The 17,943-nt window shown below is 34.5% G+C and overlaps 1 protein-coding gene across 3 annotated transcripts in view; it reads left to right on the forward strand.

Annotated features, from left to right (window-relative positions):
* TECRL (trans-2,3-enoyl-CoA reductase like) overlaps positions 1 to 17,943 on the forward strand; it is a 122,829-nt gene that overhangs the window by 10,614 nt on the left and 94,272 nt on the right. For all 3 annotated transcript variants that reach the window (XM_053217293.1, XM_053217292.1, XM_015083459.3), the window contains exon 2: positions 15,612 to 15,663. In XM_053217293.1, coding sequence (XP_053073268.1) covers positions 15,612 to 15,663 — 52 coding nt within the window. The remainder of the gene's footprint in view (positions 1 to 15,611; positions 15,664 to 17,943) is intronic.

Below are 17,943 nucleotides of genomic sequence, written 5' to 3' on the forward strand. Positions count from 1 at the left end.
GTGAAAGGACCTCCATTTCTCAACACCTCAAGTGGAACAGTTACAGGGACATGACCTCCCAACCACACGGGGCCAGAAGAACAATGTGTTTGCCTCGGTCCGAGGTGCCAGGAAGGGGCTGAAAAGGCCTTAGAAACCCATGCCTCATACATTCTCAGAGACACAATGCACCTAGGAACCAATGAACCATTCTGTACCTTAACCGACTAGGTTCAGTCATCATCTGAAATGCCTCCGGGGGGCCAGGTGGGGCTATGGGTTGAAGTCACCTGTGCCCAGAGATACACTCAGTTGCCGGAGTGAGGCTTTCAAATCCTTATGTCTCTCCTTTGTTGGCCTCCTTTGCTGGCAAACGCATGAGGCTATCCTTCCTGTAAGTAGAGGAGTCTCCATAGGGGATGGCAAGGGCTAAACGTAAGGCTGCACAATTTCTTGCGGAACCTTATTTTCTTCCCTAGTGGTTCTTTTCCCAGAGGGCCTGTCGAGGGCAATTCCCCAATAGACAATACCCCAGGTTGTTTTAAGGCCGAATTACCTAAAAGCGGGAGTGCAAGAAGCTTCTGTGTCGGTGGGCCACCTTGCAGTCACCAATCCGTCCACAGCCCGGGCTTTGCCACTCAGGCTGGGATAGCTCGGCTTCCAGCAGGCAACAAAACAAAAAGGCAACTTACTGAACGAAAGAAGATATATATAAATGATATATCAAAGAAAGGGTTAATATTCAAATACATAAAGAACTCCTACAATTCAATAACATAAAGCAAATAATCTGATTAAAATTGGTCAGAAGATCTTTTTTCTCCCAAAGGAGCCATACAAATAGCCAACAAACACATGAAAATACGTTCAGCATCACTAATCATCAGAGAAATGAAAATCAAAATCACAATAAGGTATCACCTCAAACCAGTCAGAATGGTCAGTATCAAAAGGACAAGAAATAAGAAATGTTGGTGAGGATATGGAAAACGGGAAACCCTCATGCATTATTTGTGGGAATTTAAATTGGTGCACCCACTGTAGAAAGTAGAAATACCATAGGATCCAGTAATTCTGCTATGGGGTATCTATCCAAAGAAAACAAAACACTAATTCACAAAAACATATGATGTCCTATGTTTATTGTAGCATTATTTACAATAGCCAAGATCAGGAAGTGTCCATGAATAGATGAATGGATAAGGATGTTGTATACACACATACACACACACACACACACACACACACACACACACACACACACTGTAATAGTACTCAGCCATGAAAAAGAATGAAATCTTGGCATTTGCTGCAACAAGGATGAAGCTAGAGGGTATTATGCTGAGTGAAATAAGTGAGACAAAGATAAATGCCATGTGATTTCATTTATGAGAGGAATCTAAAAACAAAACAAAAGAAACAGAAACAGACTCATAAATTCAGAGAACAAATGTGGTTGTCACAGGGTAGGGGGATGGGCAAAACAGGTGAAGCAGATTACGATGTACAAACGTCTACTTGTAAAATAAATAAGTCATAGGAATTAAAAGTACAGCATAGGAAATATAGTTAATAACATTATAGTATGTATGGTGACAGATAGTATTGATGCTTATTATGGTAATCATTTCATAATATATACAAATTGTCCAAATACTATGTTGTACACCAGAAACTAATATATATTGTATGTCAACTATGCTTCAACTTATACATACATTACAAAATAGCATGAATGGTGTACAAAGAGCATCCCAGGAAGAAGAATTAGCATATTAAAGGCAAAGAAGCAGAACAGTAACAATAAGCCTTCTGGCCTACTGTAATTAAGTTCGTGATGTGATGTTGAAGAATGGAACAAACTGAGAATAGATAGTGTGGTTAGGACTGATGGTAGAGTCCCAGATGACTGCCTAGCATCTGGACTTTTTCTTTTCTTTCAGATCAGGGGGTAGTATTTGCCATTCAGCAAATTAAATCTGGTAACAATATGGAAGATAGAATGGGCATAGAGAGTCTGAAGACAGACAGCTCCGTAAAACTGAGAAGCAAATCTCTTTTTAAGTTTATTTATTTAGAGGGAAAGAGAGAGAGGTATGAACAAGCGAGCAGGGGAAGGTCAGAGAGGGAGAGAAAAAAAATCCCAAGCAGGTCCTGTGCTGTCAGCCCAGAGCCCAACACGTATGCTGGATACCAGGAACCATGAGATTATGACCTGAGCCGAAATCAGGAGGAGTTGGTCACTTAACGAACTGAGCCACCCAGGTGCCCCAAGAAGTAAATCTTTTGGGGAACTTACTCAGGACTGCCACATTTGGGAGGCAATGTAGTATCAAGGGCTCTGCTTAGGTTTTGAGGGTACTCAGCCACTCCTCACACTTAACCAGCTTGTGACTTTGGGCGATGTCCTTATTTTCTTTTCCCTTAAATTTTATTGTGAGTTATCTCACTGGGGTCATCTGAACAAATACCATTGTCTACTAGGTTTTTCCGTAAGGAAATATCTATGGCACAGAGCCTTGAATAAGTAGAACATTGCTAAACAAATTGAAATCTACAAATGTAATAATAACATAAAATTTGGGGGAACTTGGGTGACTCAGTCGGTTAAGCGTTGGACTCTTGATTTTGGCTTATGTCATGACCACGGTTCGTGAGTTTGAGCCCCACATGGGGCTTCAAGCTAACAGCACAGAATCTACCTCGGATTCTCTCCCTCTCTCTCTGCCCCTCCTCTGCTCACTCTCTGTCTCTCTCTCTCAAAATAAATAAATAAACTTAAATTTTTTTTAAATAATAATCTAAAAATGTTTCACATCATTTAAGTATGTTAAAAGCTACAAAATAAAGGAAGGTTTAACAAAATTTTCAAAATGTAATAAAGTATTGAAGTTATTTTTTTTCTTTTGGTATGTGTATATAACTCATATTTGGAGAGTAAGTAAAATAATTCAAATAAAATATAAATTAAAGGACACATCTTTAGGACACCATGGAAACTTCAAGAAATATATATATATATATATATATATATATATATATATACACATTTATTTCTAATTTAAACTTTACTGGACAACACCCTTTTTGTAACAAAGCAGAATAATTATGCAATAAATATACTGTAGCTCCTATCAAATGTGGTTACAGTCCATGTAGGTTAGAAAAATGTACATATCCGGTACATTAGAATTGAATGTTGTATTAAAGGTAAAAGGAATATGATACTCCATTACTATTTTATTTCAGTTAAGTTTGGTTTAACAGGGATTTTGCTGTTTGAACTTGTAATGAATCAAGGCAATTTTCTGTATATAAACATGCTATGAATTTGTCAAATTAACCCATGGCAACCCATGGGTGCCAGATGGTGAGCCAAGGTTCAACAACAGACCACAAGAGGTATGAAAATAGAGAAGTCTATCACCCACAGTTTCTGAAGTATCTACAGGCTTCAAGGAGCCACATGGGGAGGTGAGGGAAGACAGGGTACAGAGAAAGACAGGACCTAAGGCATATGCCTTTAATAGGGTCTGTGAGTAGAGTGCTAGGGGGTTCCTGGACTAAGGCCAAATTAGCCAGTTCAAACCAAAAGAGGGGGATTTTGGTAAGCCCCAAGGAAGTCTTATCTTAGGGGCACATAAAGAGAAGCCATTGGGAAACAGGGGAAACCGTTGGTCCGAAGGGCTGCCGTAAAGTCATATCAGAGTGCATATTTACTTAGGACTATGAGGGCTGCTATCCTGGGCAGGTCCTTGTCTGAGGGGCTAATGTCAGGTTAAGGTCACTGCAGGCTGCTTGGTCAAACAAAACAGACGGCAGAACAGCAATATCATGAAGTAGCTTAGCTAAACTCTTGATAAAACCTGCAGATGAACATAGTGTATTAGTTCTTATGAAGTTCACGATGAAGGAATTCTTAGTCTTTTCATGATCTAACAGTTCAAACAAACAAAAAAAATAAAGATTATGCTTCCATAATGTGTTTCTGGGAAATAATTTTGGTTTGGTATTCGGTATGCTTCTCTTTGATTTTTTTTTAAGAAATTATATTTTAGGCATGTACCTTGTCCAGATTAACATTTTACTGTTACTTTTGGGTAGCCTGATAAAGAGCTATTAAAATCATCACATATCTCGTTGCTGTGATCTTAACGTTACTTATGTGTAACATATTTTTCATCACTCTTTTTATAGGCCTTCCCGCTCAGAATTATCTAGTAACAACCCTTTCTTGTACTATTACTCATAACATTAGTATTTAACAAATGAGCGGTAATTTAAGGCAACATTGAGAAATAAACATTCCACTTTTTGTTTTGTTTTTTAATTATCTAAAGGCTTCAGGGAAAGAAGTCTGAAGGTGCAATATCACAGATAGTGAAAACTGATACTGATATCATATAAAGCCTTTTAATATCTTCACAACACAAATTTGTGGGCACACATTTTTGCTTCTTAACAACACAGAATATAGCTGTGATGAAATTTATATTTTTGCTAGAATCAGTGCAATGACAGAATGTAAATTCCATGCAGTCCCAAATTATATTATAAAAAGTCAGTAATCTTAGATTTATGTATGTTTATAGATTTATGTATGTGTCTTACCTTCTGCTGTGAAAACTATGCTGTTTGCTTGGCACATGATCAGAGCTCAAAGGTTTGGAGAGGCAACCATTGTTTGAAGGTGATAGTACTCTTAAACTGTGTTCAATTGATCATTACATTCCTATAAGAATATCTTGCAAGGACATTATCCTAGAATATCATCTGCCTTTCTCTTCCCTCCCTCCTTATTTCTTTCCTTCCTTCCTTCCTGTTTTTGTTGTTTTTCATATACGTTGAGGAATATCGATCTTCCACTGTAATGAACCCTAGGAACACCAGCTTGAAAAACAAATCAAACCAAACAAAATATGCTCCTTCCTCTTCAGACATTCGCTATAATTTGATGGATAATCACATGTAAATAGTCCAACACAAGATAATATAATACAAGCCAAAACAGAGGTATGAACAAGGTGCTGACTGAGTCCAAGGGGATGATGTTCTTTTTTACTGCAGAAATTGAGAGAGGCTTTAGAAACCTCCTCCAGTTATAAACAGACCTGGCACACTGACGGATCATCCTGAGGATATCTCTAACAGTAAAGGGCAATCTCCTAAAGTAGAAATTATCTCTTCTAAATGCCTTATATCCTCAGCTTTTCAGGCTTTAACAGAAGGCATATGGCTATAGAGACACCTCTAGAGAATTTAAGAAGGAAGGCAAAGATGAATACTCTACTCACTTAACAGTTTTCAAATGTGCAAACTTTTCGGGTTTTGTAACATTAGTATGTTATATTTTATTAGTGGATTTTTAAACTGACAGTCATCAAATAATTTCCAATCCCCAGTGATCTACTGGGATTCAACTAAGTAACCTGAACCCACCGGTCACCACATAAAGCCTATGAATGTCACACTCATTTATTTTCCTATAAGAAGTTAGTTCCCTTTTAGAAAGATTTATTGTAAACTGCCTACCACATCTACATAGAATATTTTATTTGAGAACTGATCTTACTCTTAAGTCAAGAATGTTGTACCTCTGCCTTCTTATAAACTCATCATTTTAACATCATTTTGTGTGAGGTGTAAATTATCATCTGTCTTTTTTCTTACTGCAGTTTAACTTTTCTTATCACACATTTTCACTGCTTCCAAAATAAACATTTAATATTACTTCCTGTTTGGGTGGTTCTGACTTTGCAATTACTGGTTATTTGATTTCATAAAAATAAAAATGTAATGTAATTATTCATTTCTTTTAGGAAAACATATGATGAATTATTGGCTATGCAACTGAGTTTGTCGATACTGGTCTGTGCACCTTTGAATAATATTTTTATTATCTGCTTCTCATTATCTTTATTTAATAAAATCCATTTATAACCTGAACTTAATTTCATAAGGACTTTAACATAGAATCCTGAGACACTCAGATGAATGCTACTTCTTTGGAACAGATAGGAACATTCCAAAAAGCTTTCACTCTAAAATTCCTGAGAAACTGATTTTGCCTTAAGTTCTATTTCATGCAGAATTCTTTTAACTAGACATTATAAGAAGAACACAAACAGCAAGAACAGCCACAAACATTGAGCTCTTGAGTATAAAAAATAAAATCTGCTTCATTTCAAAATGGGAAGAACAAATCAGGTGGGTTTTCTTTTTACAACTATAAAAAATAGATCCATAAATGTACTTATTTGTTTTTACTTTCAATCAGCATTTCTGGCATTACCCCGACATACTGTCTTTGTAGGCCTTTGTTGGTAATAGAATTCCTATGACTTAATGGCCCACGTATGTCATAATTTAAGTATGTAGGTACAATTTCACTAAAATTCCTAATTTTTTAGGCTATTTCTTTTTGATTGTGCTGTAATAGACAGAAACCTGGACTAACCACTTAGCTTGCTTCTGCACACAATGACATGATACCCCTTCTGCCAGATTACATCTCTTCTAATTACCCACATCATCCACCATCACATTCATCCTAAGAGGAAGGACCAACACGTGGAGTCCTATCATACATAATGCATGGGTGACGGAATGTGCTATTTTTTCAGATGCGCCCCTGCTGTTGCCTCATGGTTATTCATTTGGGAGACTGAAGACACCACACTCAGCAAGTGATTGCAAGATGATCGAAGTGTCTCTATCAGTAGAGAATTCATGTGCGGAGCTAATTATTTAATGAGCTGACAGTGAAAGTTTCGCCTTAACACAGTTTATCATTCTGCTTCAATTCTCTGAAATTTCTCCCTATTTGTACTACATTCAAGTAATCAGTAAAATCATTTTATTCTATACATAATATATCCCCTCTCTGAACTTTACCATCCTACTTCAAATCGTCATCGCTTCTAACATACAAACTGATCTACAGATACACAATATATGATACACAATATAAGTAGCAAAACAGTAAATATAGTATAATTTGTATCACCTGTAATTATAGCCCATACATGTTCCACAGTATCACCAGATACTGAGTTTGGAATTTGTTATTATAGATGAAATCATTTTATTTTTGCATTATCATTTTGTCACCTAGAGTCTGTTAAATTTACAGAAACCAGATCGATTCTTCTAAGAGTTACATCATGTCACTCCTCTGATGAAAACCCTCCAACAGCTACATATATCACTCAGAAGAAAATCCAAGCTACTCTTCCATATTCTAAAAGGTTATTCATTATCTTCCCACTCTCATCTCTCTCTCTGGTCATCCCTTTAACCAAGCTGCCCCTAACTCACTCTGCTCCAAACACATTGGCCTACTTGCTGTTTCTCAAATAATCTTGATATAGTGATCCCTCAGGGTCTGTGTCTTTGATGTTACCTCTGTCTGAAAGAATCTTCTTCCATCTATCTGCATAGTTTGCTTTGTAGCTTAAGCCTTTGCTCATAACTTTACCTCCCTATCAGAATCATGTTTCTTCTTTCCATCATTCTGATCTCTTACCTCTTTTATGTTTTTTTTCTTAGAACTTATCACCCTCAATGTATGACATATGTATTTCTTAATTGTCTGTCTCATTTCTTGAAAATTGGTTACACTTAAATATTAGTTCAGTGTGTGCCATTATGCCATAGTATTTTAGAAAGTATATTCAGCTGTAAGACTGCATACATTTAACCCCTGCGTACATTTAATGTTTGCTTCTTATTGGCTGTGTGACAGGACACAGATCTCTTTTTCTTAATTTTTTTAATGCTTACTTATTTTTGAGAGAGAGAGAGACAGAGCACAAGTGGAGTAGGGGTAGGGAGAGAGGGAAAAACAGAATTTGAAGCAGGCTCCAGGCTCTGAGCTGTCAGGACTGAGCCCATCACTGGGCTTGAACTCATGAGCCATGATATCATGACCTGAGCTGAAGTAGGTTGCTTAACCAACTGAGCCATCCAGGGGCTCCTAGAACACAGATCTCTTAACATTTGAGTGCATCAGTCTCCTCTCTGTCAAATGGAGATAACGGTACCTTACTCTGGGTTGTTAGGAATTTAAATGAGCAACTGTTTAGAAAAGTACCCAGTACATATAAGACACTATGTAAATGCTAGCTATTAGTTTAAAACAGAACTAGAGAAAGAGAAAGAGAGAGAGGTAGTTTTTTCACTCTGACACACACAAACGTTACTGGTGCATAGTTGGTGCTCAATTAATATTTTTTTAAATGAAACAGCAAACTCCACACATATTTACCATATCATATTTGTTGTTAGCTTGGATCCTTTCTTTATTGCATTTTGTATTTCATGTTAATAAAATACAAATATGATTTGTATTTGTATAATGGATAATAATTGACTTGTTTTTAATTAACAGTAATAAATATCTAAGCTATAATGCTTGGAATAAATATTATAAACTGCAATACATGATAGTGAACATTTTGTCAAGTTTTTTTTTTAACCCATATTGGTTCATTTATCAGTTGTATAACTTTTGAAAGACATTCATATTTCATGACCACAGTTTCCTAATTTTTTAGAAAGTCTGTGTCAGGGTACCTGGGTGGCTCAGGGGTTTGACTATCCAACTCTTGATTTCAGCTCAGGTCATGATTTCACAATTCTTGGGATGCGGGCGGCTCTGCACTAAGAGTGCATGGGGGGATGGGGGACCTGCTTTAGATTCTCTTTCTCTCCCTCTCTCTCTCTCTGCCCCTGGTTGCATGCATGTGCACATACTCTCTCTAAAAAAAAAAAAAAAAAAAAAAATTCTCAGTGTCATTACTTCATAAGATTGCTTAGAATGTTCCGGTGCCCCCCTGTATAGACCTTAAAGTAGTACCTACAATGGCAAATACTCATTACATTTTCCTCCAGCCCCTACCTTCACCTTTTCTATCTGCCTCCACTACGTGGTGTACCATGGTAAAGAATGAGGTTTGAACCGGGCTATTTGCACTCAAAGTCCATTCTTGTACACTTGTTAGCGGTGTCACCCAGACAAATTACTTAACCACTTGGAGTCACAGTTTTCTTATATGTAAAATGAAAATAATAGTATTATATCTAAAGCCATAAAGACGGTGTGTGATTTAAATTATTGAAGAAAGGTAAAGGTCTTGGAATTGTGTTGGACTCTAATTGAGCATTCACTGATGTTACTTATGACGGCTAGCATTATTCCTAATGGCTTTCAAAGTTGTTTCTCCATTACATATGAATTTAAAACAAAAATGAGATAAAAGATTTGATTACTATATAGCACTAGCTAGCAAACACACTTCAGTGATGAAAAATGGTAATTTACATCAAAGTAATAGGGGATAGAATAACAAATAGTATATAGGAAATTGAAATTGACCTAAATTCTAGGTTTCGATAACATTCAGTTTCTTTGAGGTCCATAGTAGGACACTTTACGTCCAGGAGAGAAGTGGTACAACTACTACCCATATCATACTTTTTATCCCGGTTTCCTGGTGGATTTAATGATAACATTTTGTGTACACTTAAAATTGTCTTCATTGTGATTATAAATTATATGGTTGCCTTTTCTGCATTTAAGCCTGTGAGAAAAGTACGCTCTAAAAGCCTATATCCTGCATGACTACTCTTGAAAGAAATTGATAAAAGTTATTTTTTTAAAAATACTAGCTCTACAGTAATGGGGACAATGATGTTGTTAGAATCTGCCTTGGAAATAAGCAATGTTCCATATGATGTTGGCTTCATCAGTGTAGATCCCAGAGTGAGGAAAATGCACAGTAGACCCATCAGCCGGTCATAGTTGCCACTTTATACCATGAGGAACAGCGGCTAAGCTGCCTGCCATATTCAGTGGAAGAGAAATTTTGATTATTCTCTGCAGCCATGATTTTATGGACACTAGACACAGCGTGGCACATTGGTGATGGAGGTAATTTTATAATTCACATAACAAAAAAGCTAATATTCTATGATAGTGTTAAATCACTATATTGTATACCTAAAGCTAATATAACACTGTATATTGACTAACTAGAATTAAGAAAAAAAGAAAAAAAATTGAAAAAGAAACAAAATAGTTGATCTTACATTGATTTAACATCTCATGATATGGCTATTTTTATTTCTTTCATATGCCCAGAAAATTAATGTCTTGGTCAAGTATAGAAAGTATAGACCTTATGTGAAGAAGGGAAACTAAAATTATATTTCAAATCCTACCCCCCTTTCCCCCACACACTAAAGGGACCTGTATTTTCCAACTACTATTATATACACAGATATATGCAATACTATTTGAAATCTGTAATATATAACATATCTACATTTCTATATCTATACCTATCTATCAAGAGGGTAGATAGATACATGAGGACACAGTGTGTGTATTTTGAATGTAAGGGACAGAGGACCAAATATTTGATGACCAAAAAGGTAAACTCTGGTAAATGTTAGTGTTGTTTATTAAGAACTTTGGCTCATTCTCAACACAGGAAATAGGTAAAATTAAATTTACCTACTTCTTCCAAGTAACTTATTTGTGCTGTGAAATGAAGGTGAAAGGCATGCATTTATTTCCTGAGGGAAACTTTCAGAACATAATCTAATTTCACCACTTTTTTTTTTTTTTTTTTTTTTTAACTTCTGCCTTGGAAATAAGCAATGTTCCGTATGATGTCGGCTTTGTCAGTGTAGATCCCAGAGAGAGGAAAGTGCACAGTGGATCCATCAGCCGGTCTGTAATATACTGTGGTGTGTGTGAAAAATAAGGATGTGTTGTTCTAAACCACTATTTGTGGTGCAACCTATTTTGAAAGTATGTTCAATAAAACTTGAATTAAAATGAGTAAATCTTTTTAAAAAGATAATTTAAATAATAGAAATCATTTCTTGATTTTGTCAGTTCTTTATTAAAGGTCCTTTTATCATTAGAAAAACTTACAACAAATATAAAGATTTTCTATGTCATTGTCATTTTTTTTCCTCTTCCACTTAAAGCTGTAAGGCGGGACTATATCAAACTTAGGGAAATCATCAACAAAATAAAAAGGCAATGTATGGAATGGGAGAAAACATTTGCAAACCACATATCCAATAAGGGGTTTATAAACAAAATATACAAGGAGTTCATACCACTCAAAGCAAAAGAACAAATAACCCGATATAAAAATGGGCAAAGCAGTTAAAAACAGGTATTTTTTTCCAAAGAAAACATATATTGTCGACAGAGACATGAAAAGATGCCCATCATCACTAATTATCAGGCAAATGCAAATTAAAACCACAATGAGATATCACCTTGGAACTGTTAAAATGGCTATCTTCACAAACACAAAAGATAATAAGAGTTGGCCAGGATGTGGAGTGAAGGGAACCCTGAACCCTGTATGTATATATGATATAATGAAATATTTTCTACCAACCAAAAAAAGAAATTTTGTGATTTACAATGACATGGATAAAGCTGGAGGGCATTATGCTAAGTTAAATAAGCCAGACAGAGAAAGACAAATACTGTACGGTATTATTTATATATGGAATTTTAATTTTTTTAATGTTTATTTATTTTTGAGACAGAGAGAGACAGAGCATGAATGGGGGAGGGTCAGAGAGAGAGGGAGACACAGAATCCGAAACAGGCTCCAGGCTCTGAGCGGTCAGCACAGAGCCCGACGTGGGGCTCGAACTCACGGACTGCAAGATCATGACCTGAGCTGAAGTCGGCCGCTTAACCGATTGAGCCACCCAGGCGCCCCTATATATGGAATTTTAAAAAGTGAACTCATAGAACAGAGAGTAGAAAAGCTCTTGCCAGGAGCTGGGGCGACAGGTAGGGGAAATAAGGACAGATTGGTAAAAGGGTACAAAATTTCAGTTATACGATGAATAAAGTCAGAGAATCTTTTATATAACCTGAGGACTATAGCTGATGATCCCGTATCATGTAATTGAAATTAGCTAAGAGAGTAGAACTTAAATGTCCTCAGTAAAGACAAAAAAAAAGTGAGCTGATACATGTGTTAATTATCTCAGTGGGGGTAATTCTTTAACAGTGTACAAGTATATCAAATCATTACGTGGTACATTTTATCTTACCATTTAATCTGTCAATTATACCTCAATACAGCTGAAAATTTTTACATTAAAAATTTGTATTTTAGTTACAATCTGAAGATTACTTATTAGTAAAATAATATTTGTTTACTCTGAAAACTCCCTGTCCACTGAGTAAAATATATGAAATATATGCAAGTACCTATTCCATTTACTAATGTAAAACCTTCTAATGGAAATGCTTAGTGGCATATTTTGCACTTTCCTGAATTAACCAATCTAAAAATTGATTCTTTAGACTAGTATTTTTTCTTATGTCTCAAAAACCAGGGATGGAAAGCTCGTGCCATTTAGCTACCCTGCACTAGATATCGTGTGTGTGTGTGTGTGTGTGTGTGTGTGTGTGTATTTTCATGCCTCAGCATCTATTCATTTCGATTCAGTTTATCTTTTATTCTGTTTTTCTGTGTCTTTACCGTTGGACACATTTCTTTTCTAAACAAAGTTTACTGACAAATTTTAGTTTGCACATTGCAATTACAGTCAAATGAATTTCAAAGAGGTTGTTGGTTTTCCCTCTCCCTTAATTTTCATTCTTTAAGCAGGATAAACAGTATTCTGAAGACATCTGTTCATTTCAAGGAGTTCCTGAGAAAGTAGCTGAAATATAGTTCTAAAAAGTAGCAATAGTACAAAAATAGTTTTTTTGTGTGTGTGTGAAATAATGCAGTATCTTTGTAGGGGGCAAATTCAAACAAATCCTAGATTTCACTTGAACGTGAAAAGCTTTTTCCAACTAAGTCCATTAATTTAAATTGTTGGATAAAGGATAATGACCCAAAACTCAATCATGATCACTTGAAATGTAGAAATAAATATTTCATTCAACTAACAAACACCATTTACCTTGTCTACTTAACATTTTAAGATTAATTTTCTCTAATGAGAGAGAAACATTAATGAAGGGAATTTCAGATTTCAGATGTCGGAATACTTATGTGTCCCATCTGCACAATCAATTGTGATTTATAAAAGGAATAAATTATTGTGATGATAGTTCATCCTTTTTAAGAGGTATTAAAACTGGCTAAAAAGTAGAAGTTATTATGAATAAACTTCCTGATGGAGCTACAGAGACATCAGTTTTAGTAATCAGAAAGTCTTATATGCTCTGTTAATTATCATCTTATCCTCTCCTTGTGCTCCGAGTGCAGCTGAAGGACTGGAAGAGTTGATCAAACACAGTCTTGTGGCTAATTGAGCATTGCTGTCTGGATCATTTAATAGTTAATTATTTTTTTTCTTCTGTATTTGACTAAAATTGCTCCATATAGGGCAGTTCTCAAAGATTTATTCAAAATCAGCATTTTTCTAACATGTGAAAGTCAAATGTAATTTTTAAAATTGAAAAGTAAATTACAAACTTGGTTAAAAGCTTGCAAAAAAATCCATTTCCACATGTAGGTTTCCTTCAGGAGAATATCATTTTAGTCTTGACAATTTGCAAATTCAGAGAAAAAAAATGCACATATCAAATTAGATTTTTACTTAAGTGATTATACTTGAAGGAAAGCATAGAAGTTTCCACGGAAATCTACTTGAGAAAGATTTCATACCGAATTAAAAACCTTCTGTTTGGGGGACACCTGGTTGGCTCAATTGGTTGAGCCTCTGACTCTTGGTTTCAGCTCAGGTCATGATCTCACAGTTTCCTGTGTTTGAGCCCAGAGTCAGGCTTTGTGCTAGCACAGCCTGCTTGGGATTCTCTCTCTCTCTCTCTCTCTCTCTCTCTCTCTCTCTCTCTCTCTGTCCCTCCCCTGCTTACCCTATCTCTGTCTTTCTCAAAATAAATAAATAAACTAAAAAAAATCTGTTTCTATATGACTTTATACTCACAGCTTTATTTTTTATTTCAACAAAAGTGGCTTAAACTTTACTGTATGCTATCTGGTGCACTAAATGTTGAAACAGACTAAAATAACACCGGGTCATTCTCTTCAAGGATGTGATTGTCGGAACAATCAGCCTGTAAACACAAGATCATAAGCCTTCATAAAGTGATAGCAGAGCAACAGCAAACTCTAATTGAGGAGCTATTGATCATGAAAATTATTTGTTTTTCCTTATTAGACGGCCCTTGAAATGTGTGGTGGACAAGTATTAGTTACTCTAGAAAATAGTATGCGGATTTTAGGCATCCTTATCAGAGGAACCCAGGAAGCTGTGAGATAAAACAATGAACAATGTTAAAACAAAGCTCCATGTTTTATAAAATGTAATTCAAATATAAAAGTTAAATTATCAAAATTAAAATGAAATATGATATATTCACGTATATATTCATTGCCCTCTCTGAAAACTGGTTTACAAATATTTTCTATTATCTTCCAAGCAAGAGCAGTATTATAAAATATTTGAAATGTTCATACAAACAGCTTCTGGAAGGGCTTTTGTTATATATAGCATATCCAAAATGGGGATTACTATCATCATTCAGTGATTAAATCTTAGAACTTTTTTATTTTGTGGATCATATACGTAGAAGAAATCAGAAAAAAAAATTCTATGAATAGTATAGGATACCATGGTTATAGGTGTATTAATCAGAGTGGATTATGGTAAAATAAAGGCATTCCTTGTTATACATTTAATGTTTAATTAAATATTAATTATAATATAATGTTAATAAGAACTGCCTGGGGTATTATTATGGGCCACCCTTCATGCACTTTTATTTTTCACTTCACTTCTCAAAACAGCTATAAGACTTTAATGCAGCAATAAAACAAATCATTAACATAATATTCTATATGTATTTTGAGAAAGGAAATATATTTTCTTATATGATCATGAATATGTCCTTTGCTGTAGACTTTGAAGTATTTTGGGTTTTTTTCATAAGGAACCAGATGCAGAGGGAAACTGGTTTGCAAGTTTGATGTGAACCAAGTCAGACAGTCAAAAATTGTGATAGCTTGAGGTGTTTAAATAGAACTCTCATCCTCATGAGTTTTGCAATTCTGACGAATCCAAATAATATATCTAACATGAATTTCGATGGACCCACAGCAATTTTGGTTGGGGGTTTTAATAACATAACTAATGAGGGGGCTTGGATAGGATTTTTTTTCTGATGATATGCTGAAATAAACATTTCCCTCTTTGCCCACATACATCAATTTCATATGCAGAAGCCCTCTGCTATATACCTTTTTACCTTCTGTCTATCTTGTATATTTATTCATATTTTAATTGAGATTCTCATCAGTTTGGGAGCCAGAAATTGAATATTACGGGCGGAGAAGATTAAAAAATATATTTTAGAGACAAACACTTGGATAAACTCATACAATACCACCATTATTGCTATGTACAAAAAAAAATTTAGGAAAAGGCATATTGACTCAATATTTCAATGTTGTCAAAGCAGTAGTGACTAAAAAGCCAAACAAAACACACTAGTTATTTCATAATAATTTTACACTTCATTATTTTATGTTTTCTTCTCAAATATATAGCAAACAAATAGATACTTTTTTTCTTACAATTCTTTCTATATGTTTTCTTTTTCTTTTCAGGTGATACAAACATCTACTATTCATGATGTTAAACAAAAATTCCACAAAGCGTGTAAGTTTTATATATAATCTAGAATTTATGTTACAGTTTTCTCAATTTGGTTCAAATTTATCTGTAAAAATAAGTTCAATGTTATGATAGAAAGGGTGTATGGAAACCATAATTTTACATGAAATTCAGAAATAATATGGTAAATACTTCTTGACTATAAATACTGTGTTTTCATATCTAACTGTCTTATCCACAATAGTTTTAGTTTTTCACAAAATTATTTTCTCTTTTATATTTGAACATATTTTTTAAAACAGAAAACATCCTATATATGAGAATTCTTAATTGATAAAAAGTATTTATATGTAAACAAAATACTTAACAAAAGTTTTACTGGGTGTGTTTATACTGGTCAAATCTATTCCACAAAGGAACTCTTTATACAGTAAATTAAAATTATACTATGTAATTTTATTAATAGCTAAATTTACCTAATTAAAGGTTTCATTATTACTGGAAATATTTATATGAAGTTTGTTCAAATTCAGGTTTTATTTTTAAACCTTTCCAGTAAAGTTTACTCATAACTTAAACATAGTGAACGTGTCTATAATTACTAGGAGGCACTTTTTATATACTCTAATTTTAAAGCAGTTTTAGATTCATAGCAAAACTAAGCAGAAAATACAGAGTTCTTATATACCCTCAAGGTGTCACACATGCACAGCCTCCCCCATCAACATTTCACATCAGAATAGGGTATTTGTTACAATCTGTGAGCCTACACTGACACCTCATTATTTCCCAAAGTCTGTAGTTTATATTAGAGTTCATCCTTCGTATTTTACACTGTATGGTTTTTGCTAGCGAACATTTTCAATGTCTTGTATTTCGTTGAGCACTATTTCTTTTCTGAAAATATTCTTAAAGTTTACAATTTAATGCTTTAAGCTATTTAAAAATACCTTACAGTAAAATAGGTAGAATTTTTAATAGGAATAGAAAGCATATACAGTATGGAATAGAATTATTTGAAATATGCTTAACCCGTTAAAAATTCTTCATGAAGGTAAGTTTTAATATTCACCACAAAGACATGTAAGATTTGAGTATGCAGAAATAAGCCACAAAAGGATTATGGTAAGGAAAAGAGAACAGTGCAAAGTGCAAAGATTTGTCATGGAATTAATTTTCTAACTTGTAGCATGATAAAATTCCCTGTATATTTATGCTACTTCTAAATTATTGAAAAAATTCTCAAACTCCAAATTTGTGCCTTATCACCTGCCATTATGTTAGCCATGTTATCCTGTTATTTACACAAGCATTTCTTTATTTATATATTAATGAATTTGTTTTGGGTTTTTCCTGTCTTCACATAAAATATGGATCTCAAACTAGTAATTGAACTTCCATCTTTGGAAAGACTTAGACTACTAAACTTCTCTAATAAGGTGGTTTCAGAAAGTTTAGATTCTAGCAGTAAGTGAAAAGACACTTGAAAATGATGTTATTACTATAATGTAGAAAGTTGCAAGAAAAATGCTTGTATTTAGGTTAATAATAACAACATAATAAATATATGATTTCTATTATTGTCTGGAAATGAAGAAAAGATTCAAAAGCTAATGCATGTGTAGAAGGAATGTGAAGTTATCTTGATTACTATTTTCTGATTCCTTTTATAATAGTCTATAATATATATAGACATACATAACAGTTACTAGAAATGTTAAAATTTTTGAACCAGAAATTCTGTACTTACGTGGTCCAGAGCCTACTTCTAGTAATAAGTGAATTTAAGTAGTTTATGAAAAATCTTAGAAATGTCCAGTATCAGAACTGGATAATTAAAAAATATGACAATAATGTGATTAGTTTTAATAGCTATATCAAGACTTGAGGATTTCTTGATGACTATTATTTTACTCGTTTTCCTAGGCATAGTTCTAATCTTTAACAACTTTATGTAAGCTGTGACTTTTTCACTTTTTAAAAATTACTGTTAATATCAAAAGTAGCCCATCACTTAAAGAAAAATAATATTCAGTAATTTTGCATTTATTATATGTAGCCAACATGAAAAAATGCTCAACGTCACTAATTATGAAGGCAATGTAAATTATAACCACAATGTCATCACCTCATATCTCTCAGAATGGCTACTATCAAAAAGACAAGAAATAAAAAGTGTTGGGGGGCGCCTGGGTGGCGCAGTCGGTTAAGCGTCCGACTTCAGCCGGGTCACGATCTCGCGGTCCATGAGTTCCAGCCCCGCGTCAGGCTCTGGGCTGATGGCTCGGAGCCTGGAGCCTGTTTCCAATTCTGTGTCTCCCTCTC

The sequence above is a fragment of the Acinonyx jubatus genome, chromosome B1 (assembly GCF_027475565.1).
Source record: "Acinonyx jubatus isolate Ajub_Pintada_27869175 chromosome B1, VMU_Ajub_asm_v1.0, whole genome shotgun sequence".
In the NCBI taxonomy this organism is placed as follows: Eukaryota; Metazoa; Chordata; class Mammalia; order Carnivora; family Felidae; genus Acinonyx; species Acinonyx jubatus.